This window comes from Cydia amplana, chromosome 16 (genome assembly GCF_948474715.1).
Source record: "Cydia amplana chromosome 16, ilCydAmpl1.1, whole genome shotgun sequence".
Lineage (NCBI taxonomy): Eukaryota > Metazoa > Arthropoda > Insecta > Lepidoptera > Tortricidae > Cydia > Cydia amplana.
The window spans coordinates 6,548,408-6,568,170 of record NC_086084.1 but is presented as its reverse complement, the minus strand read 5'-3'; the positions used below and the strand labels follow the sequence as shown (position 1 = coordinate 6,568,170).

At 37.6% G+C, this 19,763-nt stretch overlaps 2 protein-coding genes, 2 long non-coding RNA genes and 1 other non-coding gene across 5 annotated transcripts; 1 reads left to right on the top strand and 4 right to left on the bottom strand.

Moving 5' to 3' along the window:
- The first annotated feature begins 513 nt into the window (after positions 1-513).
- LOC134655507 (uncharacterized) lies at positions 514-3,748 on the top strand. The gene is made up of 5 exons (XM_063510977.1): positions 514-673; positions 750-958; positions 1,482-1,688; positions 2,143-2,300; positions 3,502-3,748. The coding sequence occupies exons 1-5, from the start codon at positions 592-594 to the stop codon at positions 3,746-3,748; spliced, it is 903 nt and encodes a 300-aa protein (XP_063367047.1). The 5' UTR covers positions 514-591.
- Positions 2,925-3,166, bottom strand: LOC134655514 (uncharacterized). Its single transcript, XR_010097434.1, has 2 exons — positions 3,019-3,166; positions 2,925-2,986 (listed from the first exon to the last, which is right to left on the bottom strand). It is a non-coding gene; the product is annotated as an uncharacterized LOC134655514 (long non-coding RNA).
- A 4,626-nt stretch (positions 3,749-8,374) lies between the features above and the next one.
- On the bottom strand, positions 8,375-10,929 carry LOC134655164 (uncharacterized). The gene is made up of 2 exons (XR_010097414.1): positions 10,805-10,929; positions 8,375-8,551 (listed from the first exon to the last, which is right to left on the bottom strand). It is a non-coding gene; the product is annotated as an uncharacterized LOC134655164 (long non-coding RNA).
- Positions 10,930-11,007: 78 nt separating this feature from the next.
- Positions 11,008-19,738, bottom strand: LOC134655478 (ras-related protein Rab-2A). The gene is made up of 5 exons (XM_063510941.1): positions 19,547-19,738; positions 17,972-18,131; positions 16,202-16,357; positions 14,206-14,386; positions 11,008-11,141 (listed from the first exon to the last, which is right to left on the bottom strand). Exons 1-5 carry the CDS (start codon positions 19,590-19,592, stop codon positions 11,043-11,045), a joined length of 642 nt encoding a protein of 213 aa, XP_063367011.1. The 5' UTR covers positions 19,593-19,738; the 3' UTR covers positions 11,008-11,042.
- Trnai-aau (transfer RNA isoleucine (anticodon AAU)) lies at positions 12,404-12,477 on the bottom strand. The gene has a single exon. It is a non-coding gene; the product is annotated as a tRNA-Ile (tRNA).
- Positions 19,739-19,763: the final 25 nt, after the last annotated feature.

The following is a 19,763-nucleotide window of genomic DNA, read 5'->3' as shown; positions in this document are numbered from 1 at the left end:
TAAAACCGTATCAATAAGATATCTTTAATTTGTAATACATATAATGACTTGGCAATCGCACATAATGCTTTACTCGTAGCGTACTCGTAAATATGTATATTGCTCAAACTGCAATTAGCGCTAGCGTTATGTTCAATTAGAATTATTTTTAATAGGTGACGATGATCCTTTTGTTATTATGCAGCCGTGCGATGGCCAAGTCATTATACGTATTACAAATTAAAGATATCTTATTGATACGGTTTTAACACCCCCTGGCACTGATTAAAATAACCGACTTGGTTTCACATTACATCTCAAAACTTTTTTGTAGTAAAAGCGTTGCGAGACTTGCACCTTTTTAAAGCCTTTTTACATGTAATGTTTTTGATGGGATTACTTTATTTAGAACCATTTTAGAACGGCACGTCAACCAACTACCAACATACTACCAAAAAAAAAAAACTAATGTCAAAATTTAAGCAACGTAACCGTCACGTTCATTCAAAGTTCAAAGCAATAGTAAAGAGTAAAATGGTGTGGTATTTACGTAAAAGATTAAAAAATAAACACGTTGTTTGAATTCTCTCGTTTATTTAAAAACCATCTTAAATGATGTCTATGTTACATTCGAATGTTGAGCCCTCATGCCAGTGGGGAACCAACGCTGAATTCATCAATGACCCCTTAGCAGGTAATTTTAATATAATGGTATTTAATGCTTACACTGGATATGAAAGACTTTAACAAGTGTTTTCTTTATTTCACAGTGATATATTACGAGGATCAGTGGACGTTGAGTAAAGTTTCTCCTTTAAACAGCTTACAATACAACAGAGTGAAGCTAAAACAATATGCGTCCAAAATTCGACTAGCATTGGTCAGTAGCGTGTCTGTGAAGTCTTCTGTTAATTATGCGGTGCAGTTTGACCAGCAGTCTCTATTGAAGTATTGTGATGATGATGCTGATGCTTTAAAGGTAAGTTTTAGAAGTGTTCATTGTGAACCTGAACGTTTACGACAAATCTAACAAGTTTATCTTTACTAGACTTGTGTTCTATTTTGTATCCGTAAATTTATGAATTGTCGGCGGGGTTGCTAATGGTTTAAGTTCGATGGAAAGTTGAGTGACGTTAGGTAACTCAGGCACCCATCAATAAACTTCACTCACTCATTAAATCACACATTTTATTATACAAATCACCATTTAAAGCGTGAAATTGATCTTGCCCTATGATGTTCAAACCACAGCCTAAATATCCGGTTAACACCTTAGAATTTATTTGTTAGGTAAAAGGTCTTATTTATGAATAAGGGCTCTATTAGATGCATTTGAATAAAAACACACCTAAATCATATATATATTAGTGAGTGTATCACGAATTTATTTTGTTCAAATAATCTTGTGATAGACTCACTAAAATTATGATCAAAATGTGACAGTTTTAAATGTCTAATTTTACACAAATTTATTTATTTGACATGAATAAATATGATTTCAGATAAATGTTTCAACAACAACAAATGGTAGTAAGACAAAGATGGCATATACAGGAATTTTGATGTCCTGGGGAGTCAGCAGTGGCCCCGAAGGCACTGTTCACTTGCCCTATATGCTAGAGCGGGGAGAGAAAAAAATTGCAGAGGTTGTTAAAATCTGCTTACAAAAGATATTTGACTGTAATATAAAACCATTCAGTTTTACACAGGTAATTATTTTATGTTATATTCATTGTTACCAATGTTCACGCTTGTCTTGGTCTAGCTCTATTTAAATTTGATGCAATGCTTTTATACTTGGGTCTTTGGCCTTCTGAACAATATATTCTGATTGGTCAAGTCTGCCAATTCGGGATGTGAAAAGTGCCAAATACCATACAATCCGGCTTGGTAAAAGAAGCAAGGCTGGCTCTTTATTTCCTAATGTTTGGATACTTACCGTTGTATTAATTAGGGCATACCTAGTTATCTTATACCTTTAAACGAGCAATGCTTGTTTATTTATTTATATATATATATTTCGGGGATCTCGGAAACGGCTCTAACAATTTCGATGAAATTTGGTATATGGGGGTTTTCCGGGGCGAAAAATCGATCTAGCCCCCTAGATCTTAATCCCTGGGAAAACACTCATTTTTGAGTTTTTATATGTTTTTATTTCAGTATCAATTGCTGATGTTTGGCTTCAGTTTTGTGGAGTGTGCATCAGCAAGGGGCACTGACCCTTTTGTCCTGTCCTACACCACGCCTGGGGCAGTTGACATTAAGAATAAGCTTGACATGCGGTTTGAAGTCAGTGACGTACACTGTATGTGGAATGCGTAAGTATTAATTTCATTTTATTTTAGCAAGGGAAATTGTACAGACGCCAGTGTTGGCCGAAAGTTAATGCAAATTGAAAATGCTGGCCATTAACCATTATAAATTGAATCGTAAACTATAATCGTCCGATACGGTTTATGGTTCAATTTATAATGGTTAATGGCCAACATTTTCAATTCGCATTAACTTTCGGCCAACACTGACAGACACCATCAGATATATTAGCGGCCAAGGTGTTCACAAAATCTAAACACGCGCTCAAACGCCTTGACAATAGAGGCGTGCGTATTTGTGAGCACCTTGGCCGCTCCGTTATATCTGATGGCGACTGTAGGTACATACTCTCTCTCTCTCTCTCTCTTTAGCCCTTTTCTACCCTTCGGGTGTAGGCCTCCTTCATTCTTCTCCATTCGTCACGGTTCTGTGCAACCTGGAGCCATCTCATCCCCGCAGCCCTTTTGATGTCGTCTTCCCAACGCATATTGGGTCTACTTGGAGGACGTTCTTCTCCCCATGGTCGCCACTCGAGTATTCTTTTACTCCACGAGTCGGTCTTTCGTGCCATATGACCAGCCCATTCCCACTTCAAACTGGCTACGCGTTTTACAACATCCGTGACCTTGCTCTGCTGTCTCAGCCACTCATTCGTTTTACGGTCTCTCAATGTGATCCCCACCAGTTTTCTCTCTAGCGCCCGCTGGACAACGCTTAGTTTACGTAATATGCCTTTGGTGAAAACCCAGGTTTCAGCTCCATAAGTGAGAACAGGCAGGATACATTGATCAAATATGCGTGCTTTTTGTTCGGCCTTAAGTTTCATTTTGAAGGCAAACTCGAGATTGGAATAGGCTGCCCAGGCTAGCCGTACGCGTACATACTACTGTATTATAAGTGTGCTACCTAGCGTATTGTTTCAGTGAGATAGTTCTTTGACATTTTTCTTACCAGGCCCTGATGGTTGTAACTGAATTTTTAAATGAAGCCAAACCATACCAACTAATTAACTGGGGCAATGTTTCTACAGATTTGTAAAATTATTAAGTTTTAATTAAAGAAAAAAGCCGACTCAAACTCGCCCAAGACAGTGAATTTTTTGACTTTTAATTTATTAAAAAAAATGCGTTGTTGGTTTCCTAAGCAACTTCAAATTTATTTGTGTAATTCATTTCATTGTATAAATTATGTTTTTTATTTTTGCAGATTAAAAGATGAGGTGGACAACATGCCAGAACTCATAAGCCAAGTATACCAGATTCTGCTAAAACATATAATACATACAATACAGTATGACATATCTTTCTTGGATATCTTCAAAATCACACTGCTTAAAGCAGAGGTCAAAAGCAATGGTATTGTTAAAATGAAATCACCTGAAGTGGTGAACTCTGTTTTTCATGTGTTGAATGAGATCATTTGCAATGAGACTCCGTTACCATTAGACAGTTGAGTTGAGTTTTTGTATCGTGTGTCGATTTTGTAAACAACAAAAGTATTGTATTTTTAATAACTGTACTATACTATGTCAGTAGAGTTGACATGTAAATAGTTTCTTTGTGTGAATGTTTTCACTTTGACTGTACAATGAATTAATATTTTGAGTGTGTTGTCAAATTTACGTGTGGTCATATACTTATACACGCAATATTTAATCCAATCAAGGAAAATGGGGTTTCCCACTAGTTACCATTAAATTATTAGCAGTGTTAACAAGTGTAACATCTGAGATTTTTTTCTCAACTGTTCCCAGTGGTAGCAACTTCGTGGTAACAAGTGGGAATAACCGAGAAAATAGTAGGCCACTGTCAGGGCATACAGTCAGTGGCAAGTGCAGCTAAAGTGTCATTCTATGGAACTTAGCTATGTAAACAAAAGTCACTAGTAAAATGACATTCAGAGATCATTTTAACCCTTAAATGCATAGTGTAGGATGCAACCTACACAAATACATCTAATTTTATACATAATTAGAAAAACCTATATATGTCTATCCTAATTTATATATTATTTCAATAGTAAAACTAATCCGTTTTCTGATTTTTTTATATAAATTTACGCAATATTTTAATTTATAAAAATTACATTCGTTTTAAGACGAAATGTTAGAAAATTTGAAAAAATCCAGAATTTGATGATTTTTAGGGTTCCGTACCCAAAGGGTAAAAACGGGACCCTATTACTAAAAAAAAAATAAATAAAATAAATAAAACGTTTATTCAGAGATCTTTCTTATAACTAATTACATATATTCTTCTGCCAAACCACAGAGTGGTTTGTTGGCAGACGAGGCTCCTTTATGTATTTGCAAGCTAGGTAGTTGATAGGTAACTTAAACTTAGGTATCTACTCAACCCTTTACCTCATGCGCAGCCCTATATAGCAACTATTAAAGTTCATTTTTAAACAAATACTTTTTATTTATGACATGAAGTAAGGGGTTAACTCTATATTCTTAGCGTACAGTAAAAGAAAATCAAAATAAAATTAAAATGCAACGTATTATTGACTTTGTATTTTGTTTAATAAAAAATTGCTTAGTTTCTTTTTAAATGTTTGTTTTGTCATCCTTGTGGTCTTTAAATCCGACGGTAACTCATTATAGATCTTAGGGACTAAATATTAGGGACTAAGACTCCGCTGTCCGTCCGTCCGTCCGTCTGTCCGTCTGTCACCAGGCTGTATCTCACGAACCGTGATAGCTAGACAGTTGAAACACAGATGATGTATTTCTGTTGCCGCTATAACAACAAATACTAAAAACAGAATAAAATAAAGATTTAAGTGGGGCTCCCATACAACAAACGTGATTTTTGACCGAAGTTAAGCAACGTCGGGCGGGGTCAGTACTTGGATGGGTGACCGTTTTATTGCTTGTTTTTTTTTGCTTGTTTTGCTCTATTTTTTGTTGATGGTGCGGAACCCTCCGTGCGCGAGTCCGACTCGCACTTGGCCGGTTTTTAGTATGTGATTTTGGATGTTTTTTGGGGTTTGTAATTATTTTATATTTAAAAACTCTATCATAGGTGTATCACAAATAGTGAACATTATATATTTACATAAATAAGATGTAGCCTATGCAACTTCTAACACTGATTTCGCAGTGAAAATCGATGTTATAATTTTTTTACCATTTTCCCATAATCAGCAAACAATTACGTAACACATATATTAATTTCGGGCAAAAAGAAAAAATCATGCATTTAAGGGTTAATATGGCGGTTTGTTTACATAGTTAGCAAGTTCCATAGAATGTCACTTTACCAAATATATGCACTGCTAAATTGGCTGTATGTGCAACAGTATGTGACATGACAACAGCCATAGCTTTTAGATTAGCCACTATGCATTTTGAACAGCCAATAGTGCTCGATACTCGATAGCATGTTGGTTTTTGACCACTAAAGTTGTAGTTCTAAAATATTGAATTACTATGTAATTCGCAACTTGTTATATTTTTTAGTGAAGTATCTAGTTGTTTAGAGTTACTAATGTGTTGCAGAAAGTTTTTTGACATATATTTGTATTGCATAATGTTACTTGGCAGAAATGTCGTTTGGCAGAATTACCTTTCGCATAGTATTATTTAGCATACAATCACTTCGCAGAGTTTTATAATCCAGAACCATATTTTGGCATATTGTTGATGATCATAATAGTATTTTAAACGAATATTGATTTCGCAGATAAATGTATTGCATATACTATTTTGGTGGCATAATGCTATCAAGTTTAAATAAAGGTGATGCTATAAATTGTTTTAATTGACTTACCAATGTGCTGCAGTACGTATGCTCTAACATATAATCTGTTTTGATGGCAGTTGATCTTACTTTTCTGGTAGCCGTTCGTTTTAGTAGGAGGTTGCAGCTCTAACCTAACCTAACCTATTTTTCTGACAGCCATTCGTTTTTGTAGGAGGTCGCAGCTCTAACCTAACCTAACCTATTTTTCTGACAGCCATTCGTTTTTGTAGGAGGTCTCAATTCTAACATAACCTAACCTTCTTTTCTGGCACACGTCCAATTTTGTTGGGGTCACAGTTTTTACTTAACCCACTTTTCTGCTAGCTGAAAAAAATCATTATGCCATACTAAGAGTATGCTGCAGGATGGTTATGGTACATAAAATTATGCTAAATGAAAGTCTGCAACAATAATCTTCTGCTTAATGATATGCTGCAAAATGTATTGTATGCGTAGTAAATAGTAATGCCAAGTAATAGTTATGCGAAATTATCATTCGACTAAAAGTGTTTCTGCGATACATGTTATGCGAAATATATTTCTGACAAACAATATTATGCCAGATGAGGGGAACCCAGTTGTTTAGCAGGGAAGGCCTTTGAAGAACTGTTTTTTCTCAAATCATGTAAATGTGTAGATTTAAACATAATAAAAAAACCAACGTTATGTTTTTTAACATTTACTCTCATGAATTACACCTTACAAATGTGTTTTCGCATATTGTAACCTTACAAAATATTACATCATTACAATGTGCTAAACTTAAAATAACCTATTATGTAATCATGTCTTTCTTACCTTGCAAGCAGTCCTCTCATTTGATTTCATTTTTATTACCACTCGATGATTCTTAGGAAGATGTTAAAATTTATTTTATTTTATATCAAATATTTAAACTGTGTATCAAATTTGGGAATAATTCAAAGCAAGGCATGTAAAAGATTATGTAAATTTAGTCACACCAGATTCTAAATCAATATACACATTACACATAGCTAACAAAAGATTATTTACCTATTGTACAAAATGCTTAATTACACATTGAAACACATGAATATATATTTCATTTAACTCTCCGTTTAATAAATAGACCTGCCCAAATAAATTTTAAATATACAGAATTAACTATGATTTTTACATCCATATAAAATTAAATTTGTTGTTATGTAAATAAAATACTATGTTTATCACAACAAATTAGATGAAATTCGAATAAAAAAAAATCGTAAGGAAAGTCGGTTTAAGGATAGGTTTTTGGTACATAAATGCGATGTATGTAATGTGAAACTTCAAAAATAAAATACACAAAATACATCTAGCTTCATTCCCTTATGAGAGTCTAACATTGGACATATAACATATAAAATCACAACTAATAACATTCGTATATGTGGTCCATAAATATTCGTAGCTTGCCAAATTGGGGGATAGGGATATGCAATACTGACTGAGAAATTAGAAATACAAACAAAAGTTGAACATTTTCAGAAAAACGCATTCCTACTTTTTTCTAAATGTAAGGCCTGAGTGGACGCTCGAAGCGGAGCGTTCGGCGGGGCGTGCAGCGTGGCGTCGGGCTCACAAGTGATTTGAAGCAGCGTGCACTAAGGCCGCTCCTATACGCTTGCATTTGTTTAACATGCACGCCGCACGCCCCGCCCCGCTGCACGCCCAACACGAGCGTCCACTCAGGCCTTACACTAAGAATGCCCTTATACATATAATCGTCGAGTACATACTTGACTCGTACTGTAACTTGTAAATCTTACGATTACTAAGTATTAAGGCCAGTTACTCGCTATCTGGTCAAAGTGGTTAAACGTTTATGTATCTAGTAAAAATGACTTACGACCACTATGAGACCAGATAGGAGAGACGGGCTAATTTGAGACTTTAATTATCCAGTACTAATTATTTCTATAAATCGAGTCAACCTTTTGTATCGCCAAGTAGTTATAACTATTATCGAAACCCGTAATGCTAATGAAGTGGTTATAGTCAAATAGTCTTGCAAAGTCTATAATCTGTGTTCCATACATGTTTGGTAGTTTTCGGTTGAACGTTGTTTTTTGGAAGCACCTCTTATTTTTCTATACACATGTATTGAATAAGTAGTTTAAATTCCTAAGTCAAATATATGTTACATAGGAAGTTCATACTTGGGAAAAATTATCTTTATTATAAGAGCTACTTACGAAAAATCTCGACGTCCATACAAACAAAAGCCTAACTAGTATGGAAAGCAGATTTTAGCCCTAACAAATACTATAATTAGTTAAAGTTAGCACCCCCGAGATTTCAACGTAAACCATCTGAATGTTAAGTCATTTTCATTCCACTGTTTAATATGTACTATTAAGTATTATAATAAGTGCCCGAGCGGCATGCTACAATTTTTAAAGTGAGTGTCCAGATGCAAGCGAATTTGCAGCATTCAAAAAAATCTAAATAGTTGATCTGTCCTGCAGTAAATTTCGTACCAATGTTCGTTGCACACAGCTGCGCCATTCCTGCAAACAAAAAAAAAGGAATCAATTGTTAAATTCACACATGACATGTTAATGTCACGTCAAATAAATAAACAGATTTTTACTACGACCATTTAACATATCATCAGATTGTTAATGTTTCATCAGAAATTCTTGATGAGGATTACAAATTGTCAGGTAAAAGTTAGGTGTCACTGTTAGGCTTGTAATAGATGTTTGACTGTAGAATGTTCATTGTCATGAAACATTGGTCGAGGCGTACACCCTAATTGGCACATCTAACAGTAGCCGCCGCTCGCTCCATGTTTCAAAGAAAAGATAATAGCCTCCTAAGGCCCAGCCATACATACGAAACATCCAAAATTTGCCACTGAAATTTGAACCTAAATTGTAGGATATAGAGTTGATTGTGCCTTATAATATTTAAAACTTTCTCATTTTGAACACATATTAACTCACATTTATAGACGGGTCTAACGCGAAATTTATTCACATACCTATATTTACCGACGTTTCGACACAGGTTTCACTGGTCATGGTCGCGGCTAACTGATGTCCCAGCAGGTGCACAAATCTCTGTTTTGACATTTTGCTGGGACATCACTGCATACCCCGCAACGGAGCTAGCAAAACCGTAGCATATGACAGTTCTGTGTCAGGGTTGGCGATTATGATGAACCATTTTGCTTTAACTTTATTGTATGTAAGATTAGTAAAATTGATCGAGAAGGTTGTTGACCCTCTTCCGATGTAACCCGGTTTAATTTACTGTCAAATAAAATAAATAAACAGGTCAATGTCAATATTAGATGCGTTTCAATGTTTCTGTTATTTTGTTTATAAAATTACGTTTTTTTCGCATTTCTTTCAAATATTAACATGAAATTTTCATTGCTTGAAAATATTGGTGTGTTTGAAAACAAAGAAAAAATATTTTTTGTACTTTAGTTTGTACGTAGGTACTACCTACGTAGTAGTGATAACACTGATAACCCTGACGTACAACTGCTACAGATTTGCTGGCTCGGTTGCGAGGTATGGATCAGTTAGCCGCGACCATGACCAGTGAAACCTGTGTCGAAACGTCGGTAAATAAAGGTATGTGAACAAATTTCGCGTTAGACCCGTCTATAAATGTGAGTTAATATGATTGTGCCTTGTTTGAAAATTGAACGAAACAAAGCAAAAGCGTCTCTGTTCCAATTGAACATGGTTTAAATTACATCGAACTGAATAGGTACTATAAGTAGGACCTTGGGCCTTGGGTGGTTAGAATGAGTAAGTACATTGTAGCCGAGGGATGAAGAGTACCTACTTCAGCGATGGTGCGCGGCGCCCCGGCACGCGCAGTGGACAAAAATGGAATTGTATGACTTATTTTATTCCTAGGAATAAACATACTAATTTCGTTTTAGTCCGCTGCGTCCGCGCCGTGGTTTATGCAGTATTAGTAGTCAAGGAATAAAATATTTCATTTATTCAGGTAAGCAATATAAAGTAGTATATAGAAAGTACATGCAAAGTTCGTGATCAGCACCGCAGGCTTCGTCCAGTGGACAAAAAACTTCTACTTACAAATGATGTAATCCGCAATTGGCTTTGGCAATCTTAACCACTAGTACCTAAATTAAACTATTAGGCTATGGTGCCACCCCGGACCGTAGCCGGCCCAAACGTCCTCATGACACTGGCAGCGTTGCCACATTGAATTGCTATGGAGATCTGCTGGACCAGGTACGATCTCCGGATCGCAATCCCTATCTCTGTTGTCGCCGAATCAATTCCCACACCAACTCCTTAGTGTAAGGCCTGAGTGGACGCTAGAGTTGGGCGTGCAGCGGGGCGGGGCGTGCGGCGTTATGTTAAACAAATGCAAGCGTATAGGAGCGGCCTTAGTGCACGCTGCTCAAATCACTTGTGAGCCCGACGCCACGCTGCACGCCTCGCCGAACGCTCCGCTTCGAGCGTCTACTCAGGCCTTACACTTAGCACCCCTTGATGGGTTATCAAATCATTCATTGGTTCCAAGGCAGAGTACTTCGTATGCTTCTGTTTAGCTGCATACCCCGCAGTTTAACCAGCAGCACTGATGGTGTGACTCAGATGGGACGGGGCAACGGTGCTAATACGACGTCAAGGAATTAAATATCTATATGGACAAAGTGCCAAAAATATGTACACACATGTCGTCCCCGCCTTTTCGCTCACTAAACTGACGTTAATGAGCAGTGAAACAGCAGGGCGTGTACTGCGTGTACGCCAGAGTGCACGTACCTCAGTGAGATGTGCCACCTCGAGCTCGCCTCAGTGTGTGCAGGCGCGCGCCTAACAGCAGCCGCCCGGCGCCGCGCCGCCCGCGCCCGCGCCGCCCGCCGCGCCGCCGCCCGAGTGCTGGGGGCCGATCTAAACTGTGACGTAAATGAGCAGGGAGACAGCAGCGTATACGCCAGAGTACACATACCTCAGTGAGATGTGCCACCTCGAGCTCGCCTCAGTGTGTGCAGGCGCGCGCCTAACAGCAGCCGCCCGGCGCCGCGCCGCCCGCGCCCGCGCCCGCGCCGCCCGCCGCGCCGCCGCCCGAGTGCTGGGGGCCGATCTTGATGCCGTTCGCCTGGGAAAGATACACTTACTCTTGAGCCGTTCTAAAATACGTTTCTCCAAAAAAAAATTGGTACATCCAGTATCCAGTAAGGTCCGCTGCATAATAAAGCCGTTTAATTTTTTAAACCTTTGTCAGTCGGAATGCTGTCATATTCGGTGTCAAAAACTAAAAATATCAGGTTATAAAAGAGGTTAAACAACAGGCAGTCTTATCGCTAAAAAGCGATCTCTTCCAGACAAGCTTTCGGTAGCGGAAATTAATAAATTTATGTCGTGTCAGTAGGTGTTTCAGATTCAATAAAAGAATCTTATTTATGTCATTGGAACCTTAGTAAAATGTTTCAAAACTTTAACCCGACCGCGATTTTAACAAACAAAACCACCGTAAAAAGGTACCTATTATGTCTTAGCTGTTACGCTTAACAATAATTAAACAAAGTGACCTGCCTGTGAAGCCGCGATCCCCGGTTCGAATCCCGGTAAGGGCATTTACCTATTTGTGTGATAAGCACAGATATTTCTTCCTGAGTCTTGGGTGTTTTCTATGTATTTGTATATTATATATCGTTATCTAAGTACCCACAACACAAGCCTTCTTGAGCTTACTGTGGGACTTATTCAATCTGTGTAAGAATATCCTATAATACTCATTTATTTATTTTATTTATTCATATGGATCGGCCATCGGGCTCTTACATCATATGTGACGATTTCAATTAACCTTTTGGACGCCAATGACCAATATATCCGCACCGTAGGCTCAACGCCAAAGACCGATTCACACACAGCAACATAGACCTACGTGCATATGCATAAAGTTCAATTTCAGTTTTGACACTTCGGTGACGTGGCGTCAGCGTGACAGCTTTTGTGTTTGACATGGCGTTGAAAAGGTTAAAGGAACCACATTTTCGGTTGTGGATAAGGTTGATTTCAAATTGAAGCTTTATGGAAATAGCACCTTATTGACAACCGACAATAAGTACCCTAATGGTTCAAAACGGCACATATTAGGTGGAGTGTGGACTTCTGTCAACTTTAAAACAACTAAGTATGTACCCCATAACCACCAAGCAAGCACCACTGTGGCGCAAACATCCAATACTTTGCATGGCTATAACAAAATCCAAAGTCAAAATAAAGAAAATGTTAGAAAAAATCCTTTTATTAGCAATAGTACATTTATAAAATTAAAAAAACCGCGTGGATTACTTGATACCTATTCTTTTATCTTTGTAAAAATGAAAAAAAAAAAAAAAACAAAAAGAACAGTGGCCCATGAGGGGATCGAACCCGCGACCTTCGCGTTATTAGCACGACGCTCTAACCAACTGAGCTAATGGGCCGATGTGTGAGCGCGCGAAATACGCTTTCACGTTATCTCTTCATCGATACTGCAAGACGATAAAGATAAGCAGCTGTTCGACATGCGACAAGCGATATATATGGATTGGAAATTAAGGGTGTAACATTAGTACATTATTGTCGAGGTTCGGAAGTAGCTACTTGCATGCTGAGGATTCGTTTTAAACGGACGACCTTGGGAGTCCGTTTAATTGAATCCGAAGCCAGCAAGTAGCCTTCCAGCCGAGTCATATATAGTGCTTTTCTCAAAAATGGTGCAAGAAATAGAAATATTTTACAGAACTTACAGAAGCAACGTTCTAATTTTCCATTAATTTTCACAGAAAAAAATACAACCATTAAAAAAATTAGCTTGCCGCCTTTAAAAAAAAAAGAAGTGTATTTTTCTCCTGAAAATACGCCAACCTATTTGAGACACCTAAATAGTCGCGGTACCAACATTAAGCCTGTAACAGACTATCGCACCGCACCGCGACCTTGGAGCGTCGCACCCATAAGTGAGAGCGAGAAAGAGATATCTGTTTCTCGCTCTCACTTATGGGTGCGACGTTCCAAGGTCGCGGTGCGGTGCGATAGTCTGTTATAGGCTTTATAATAATAAGTGCTGATCATCTGTTTGGCTGTTTAAGGGACCTATGCCTTCATTTGATATGGCCATTTGAAGTTTTAAAAAGTTTGGAACTCGTTAAATAATGGAATTTGTATGCGACATTGCAGTCCCAAAATCGAGACTGCAATGTTTTTAACTTTTTAATTTTTTGAATGACCATAAACTACGCACTTCGCGACCTATTTTTTAACCGGCAACGTCGACTTTGCCGTCCATTTTTGAGAAAAGGTATAATACTCTTTATATCATCGTTGCGTTTAGATTTTATTGAACAACCCCCCCCTCTGTACTACTTCTTTCGGCGACTATTCTTATAATTCTTGTTAGGGGCTATATAAGGCTCCATAGCCTATGTATCACTGCGACCATTGCTGATCTATTGTGATCGCCACCTACTACAACTCTCGATCCAAACCTGAAACCTAAAAACAGCTGCGGGATCTTCGAAATTCGGCGACTATACATGGGTGAATCAACTTTTTCTTGTCACTCGTTGCCATGGTTACGTTGTCCTGGGTCACTCTTTAAAACCTGATTATTATGCATTTAAATTCACCAAATACGCTTTTTTGTGACACTTATAAACCCATTGAGGGTCGTCTACCAAGCGTGTGAGAAGGTGGTGTACAATGTATTCTAACAAACTATGCTACTTTTGTCTCTTGGCTGACAGGACAGAATAACAACAAAAAATAGTTGATCCATCCACATGCATACATCTTCTAGTGTGTAAGAAAAACCGGCCAAGTGCGAGTTGGACTCGCGCACAGAGGGTTCCGCACCCTCAACAAAAAATAGAGCAAAACAAGCAAAAAAACGGTCACCTATCCAAGTACTGACCCCGCCCGACGTTGCTTAACTTCGGTCAAAAATCACGTTTGTTGTATGGGAGCCCCACTTAAATCTTTATTTTATTCTGTTTTTAGTATTTGTTATAGCGGCAACAGAAATACATCATCTGTGAAAATTTCAACTGCCTAACTAACACAGTTCATGAGTTACACCCTGGTGACAGACAGACAGACGGACGGACAGTGGAGTCTTAGTAATAGGGTCCCGTTTTTACCCTTTGGGTACGGAACCCTAAAAACGAACTAACCTCATTGTTAATGTCGAAGACTCCCTCCTGTATCTTCTCGTAGATCTCTTTAGCGGTGTTGATGAACGCCTCCTCCACGTTGGCGGCCGTTTTCGCCGAGGTCTCCATGAAGACGAGGCCGTGCTCGCGGGCGAACGCTTCGCCTTCCTCCTTCTTCACCTCACGCCTCGACTCTAGATCACTGTTTACAAGAAAATAAAGTTTGAAATCATATCCTAAAGCCGATAATAATCATATGCCTGCTAAGCCGATGGTCCTGGGTTCGAATCCCGGTAAGGGCATTTGTGTGATGAACACTAATATTTGTTCCGGAGTCATGGATGTTTTCTATGTATATAAGTATCTCGTCTTGGCGGGGGCACGGCCGTGCCCCCAGATGTATTAATCTATATAAGTATATCGTCGCCTAGTGCCCATAGTACAAGCTTTGCTTAGTTTGGAGCTAGGTTGATCTGTGTAAGATGTCCCCCAATATTTATTTATTTTATTTATTTATTTATATCAGCCAGTTGCATGGAAATTAGGTTATTTTTAGATGGATGGAGGACTTAATACATTCAGTGCCGAAAACCCGACTATCGGGTTTATGATTTCGTTCCCAGGCCGGACGACCCGATAGTCGGGATCGTGGTACTACAGCTTTATATGACGAAATTTTTGTGGCCTGGTGCGCATGTCTTGTTTGGCTGGTTGGCAATGAATGTGGAAAGCCAATTTTTTCAGCAGATAAAGACTCGATATTCAATTTTTCAATTGGTGAACAACAATTCGCGCCAATATTTTGAAATTTGCCGCCTTTTTCACTGACGGAAATGGCCAGACTATACATATACCTACAAAATGTGCAGTTGCAAATATGGTCTTCTGATTCGAGTCTTGAAAAGGCTAATTTTGTCCTTGTAAATAAATATTATTTATGTTTTAAAAACGACCGTGACAGTCTAGACACGCTCTTTGTTAGAGGTATAATTCATCAATTAGCAATTATGTATTTTAAACCTGTTATACTTACCTAAAATTAACACGTTATCATAGACCTCATTTATTTGATTTTTTTCAGCCATTTATCTATTACTATTTTTTTTCCAATTCTTGAGAAAATATTGACAAATTAGATACTATAATTGGCAGGTGGGCCAAAATGTTAACGAAGTGGTGGCCGCTTTCAGACGAAGGGCGATTGTGCACTACAATGAATTTTACTGTCCGGCAGTCCGAGTTTTTACGGTCCGATATGGCACGCCATTAAATGTATACATATAGTAGCTTGTGCACTAGACGTAATTTTACCGTCCAACATTTTACTTTTCCCCATTCCGGACAGTTTTTTTCCGGTCCGAGATGACAGCCATGAAAAACGTGTTTATGCTTGTGCACTGCGTCTGGAATTAGTATAATTCATGACTTGGCCGAGCGGGGGCGGGCCTCTCTTTTAGTAAAAAGACGGACAAGTGCACAAGCCAATCATCCGTTTTTTTCATGACACTGCGCCGCACCTGCGAGTAAAAAGACGGACAAGTGCACAAGCCAATCATCCGTTTTTTTCATGCCATATCGGACCATGAAAACTCGGACTGCCGGACAGTAAAATTCATTGTAGTGCACAATCGCCCGAAAGGAGTGCCTGGCGTCCGTTGGCTCGTTGGGTGGACGATATTCGGAAGATTACGGGTCACTTTTGGATGAGTTTGGCTCAGGACCGGGATAAGTGGCGTACTCGTAGAGGCATATGCTCAGCAGTGGGCGATAAAAGGCTGATATGATGATAATTGGTATAGTGGCCGGGTAGGGTAGTGACAGTTACCTCTTGTTGCCGATTAACATTATGACCATGTTGGAGTTGGAGTGCTGGCGCGCGTCCTCAAGCCACGTGGTGAGGTGGTTGAACGTGTCCCGCCGCGTGATGTCGTACACGAGGAGCGCTCCCGCCGCCCCGCGGTAGTATGACCGGGTGATCGACCTGCAACTGGTATAGTGGCCGGGAAGTGACAGTTACCTCTTGTTGCCGATTAACATAATGACCATGTTGGAGTTAGAGTGCTGGCGCGCGTCCTCTAGCCACGTGGTGAGGTGGTTGAACGTGTCCCGCCGCGTGATGTCGTACACGAGGAGCGCTCCCGCCGCGCCGCGGTAGTATGACCGGGTGATCGACCTGCAATTTGTTTCGTATTATCGCATATAATGCAACCCCATTATCTGTCATAGATGGCGCCATCATAGCTTGCCCCTTTTCTATGAGATTTGGCTTAAAGGGCTGGCATCCAGGGCATTAAAAAAACAAAATTTTGGCACAATTACAGGGACTGACAGGGCACGTTATGATGGCGCCATCTGCTAAATACTTCGACCGGTCAACCCCATTTGGTGGATAAAAGTCGTACACGTAACAGTAGGTAATAAGTACCCACTTATAGAGATTCGAACCCAAGATCGTCAGCCTTTTAGATAGGCTCACTGCCAGCTAGCTAAACAACCATACCTTACGTACACCAATAGGATGTAGACCAATTTTATATTTGCATTTATAAAATCAATCTTCTTAGCTAAAGTGTCATTCTATGGACCTTGCTAAAAATGTAAACAAACCGCCATATTGAAATTGTCTCTGAATGATGAATTTACTAGTGACTTTTGTTTAAATAGTTAACAATTTCCATAAAATGACACTTTTGAATATTTCAATCCACTCTTGTATAACTCACTTCCCCACATTCGTACAAAAAATGGCTTGAGACAACATACTGAAGGCTGGTCTTTCAGTCATGCATGAAATTCTTTTAAACACACTTCAGCAAAGGAAGTCTATAATTTATAATGTAATTACAATTATTAACATATCACAAAATAAATAAAAACTGAGGTCACTCACATTCAAATGTATTTTTACCTGATAAAATACCTGTTACATTACATTACACAAGATTATCAATGTGAAATGACCTTAAACTACTAAAGCATGAACTATTTGGATCGAAAACAAGGTTAACAGACCAAATAGCAACCTCAATCACAAACAATGGATACAGAATGTGGATTTCATACAACAAGCCTTTACTAATCAAGTGTTAACCTTTTACATTGACACATTGTTATATTTATAAACTTTAGGTGAACACTTCCTAATCTAAGTCATTGCTCTATCAATATACCACCACTAAACATTCTTATCTTTGTTTTGTTTTCTCAATAAGTAGTTAGTAGGTAGCCAAAACAATTAAGTTGGTTACACATGCAGTTTGTTTGTTACTAAAAATGTTATTTGAACTAGTTATTTATGGTTGGTGCCTTATATTTTACTAATGAAGAAAGTGTTTTTTTTTGGTATAAAGACCTGAATAATTACGCCCAGTATATATGCATTTCATTAATAAAATACATTTATTTTATTATAAATACAACAATATACATAAATAAACACAACAACATACAATACTAAATAAATAAAATACTACCAAACATTTAAATCCACACTATAGTTCGTTTTTTTTAGCATTAGAAAAAAGGTAAACAATCTTGATGTGTCTTTTAATTGAAAAACACGTTTTAAAAATAAATCACGGCAAATATGTAACAATTATGAATCTAATACGATCATTTATATTCCTGCTTTCATAAGTAATAGTTACTGATTTTTAAAAAGCGTTTTTCAATTAAAAGACATGTCAAGATCGCTTACCTTCTTTCTAATGCTAAAAACAACGAACTATAGCTAACTGCAACAAACTTTTAAACTTGTACTTTTTTTAATGTGGAAAATAGTATATACCTGAATGCTTCCTGTCCAGCCGTGTCCCAAATTTGCAGTTTGATCTGCTTGCCATCAATGGTGATCATGCGGGCTCCGAACTCCACTCCGATGGTGAGATCGTGCACCGGCTGGAACCTCTTGTCGGTGAACTGTAGCAGCAGGCATGATTTGCCCACACCTAAACATTCGTAAATAATTGTAGTAGCATTACAATTTCATTGATTTACAAAAGGTACACTATCTTCTGAATTAACCAATGCAATTTGTTTTTATATTGGATTTATTCTGCGAAAGCACACATTGATTTATACATTTCAGCATGAATCTACAAGCTGTCATTAAATTAAAGGCACAGACTATAGTTCGTTTTTTTTAGCATTAGAAAGAACTTGAAAGAAGGTAAGCGATTTTGACATGTCTTTTAATTGAAAAACATTTTTTAAAAATCAATAACTATTACTTATGAAAGCAGAAGACTATAAAAGATCGTATTAGATTCATAATTGTTACATATTTACCATAACTTATTTTTAAAATGTGTTTTTCAATTAAAAGACACATCAAGATTGTTTACCTTATTTCAAATGCTAAAAAAAACAAAGTATAGTGAGAGAGAAATAGACTGCATCACCAGCATCATGCACTTGAGAGGGACAACATTATTTATGACCTTTTATGCTCAAACATTGGTTTTGTTAGAGTGTGAATTTTGTATTACTATTCTGTGATTGAACACAACAATGTAAGGTAATCTTCAGTATTGTGTATGCAAAACTAAATTCAATATTGAACACTCATACTGGAAACATTAGTCATACAGATCAATAAACATAGAATGTGCTTATTGTAATAGGTGAACTGTGACTAAGAACAATATAATCTTTTTCATGGGTTAAATCTCCAAAGTACAATTGTTTAATTCCTTGAAAAAGATTCTGTAACTGAAGTAGGTATTAATTTAATTGCAAAGTTCTCGTCTAGATATCAGATCCTATTTCATCTCCGATAGATGATTATTGAGTTTAAATAAATGTTTAAGGCCTATATAAAGTAGATAACGTTTTAAATAAGTTTTGATGCATGTGAGTTATGGTATCAACATGTGTTGATATGAATTTATCATATTAATCATTTTCATGTCTCTGTCTTTAGCAAGTGTAAATACATATGATATTGCGTGAAACGGACCCTAAAACATTTCTGGACGCTTATTTACATTACATAATTAATGTGTCATTTCTAAAACTAAACACTCAACAGAAAAACAAACAAAGGAAGTCCTTGACTTGAAAACTTTTCTGGTTTAGCTGATCTACTCTAGCCTGTTTGCCCTATAATAATCACCTACAACGAATTTAAGATATGCGCTGAATATTAAGTGTTCTGAAACTAGCGTGGGCGGAAAACAAGAGGCAATATCAGATAACAATCATCCACACAACCCATACACCAATAACAAACACTTAACAAGTTATATGAACAGGCGTTATAGCTTATATCCAAACTTGTGACGGACCTATTTACGTCCTAGATAACACGGCACGAAAACAAAAAAAAAATAGTAGATATAATATCAGGAAATAAAATCAATACCTGTGTCGCCAATGATGATGTATTTGAACAAGTAAGCGTATGCCATTTCGAACTTTTATTCTTCAGATCTTAGTAAATACAGAATAAGAACAAAGACGGGTAATGTTTTAAAGCGCAATTGTTATTAATTGAGACGCAATTTTAAGATATTTCACAGCTGGTCGAAGTAACTTGTCATTGTGGAAAAACTGAAAACTGACTGAATGTATGAATGATT

Coding starts and splice junctions, on each gene's coding strand:
- LOC134655478 (XM_063510941.1), bottom strand. CDS start 19,592: ATGGCATACGCTTACTTGTTCAAATACATCATCATTGGCGACACAG. Junction 14,387..16,201: donor ATGTTAATCGGCAACAAGAG/GTAACTGTCACT, acceptor TCTTGTAAACAG/TGATCTAGAGTCGAGGCGTG. Junction 11,142..14,205: donor TCTTCGACATTAACAATGAG/GTTAGTTCGTTT, acceptor TATCTTTCCCAG/GCGAACGGCATCAAGATCGG.
- LOC134655507 (XM_063510977.1), top strand. CDS start 592: ATGATGTCTATGTTACATTCGAATGTTGAGCCCTCATGCCAGTGGGGA. Junction 674..749: donor CATCAATGACCCCTTAGCAG/GTAATTTTAATA, acceptor TTTATTTCACAG/TGATATATTACGAGGATCAG. Junction 2,301..3,501: donor GTACACTGTATGTGGAATGC/GTAAGTATTAAT, acceptor TTATTTTTGCAG/ATTAAAAGATGAGGTGGACA.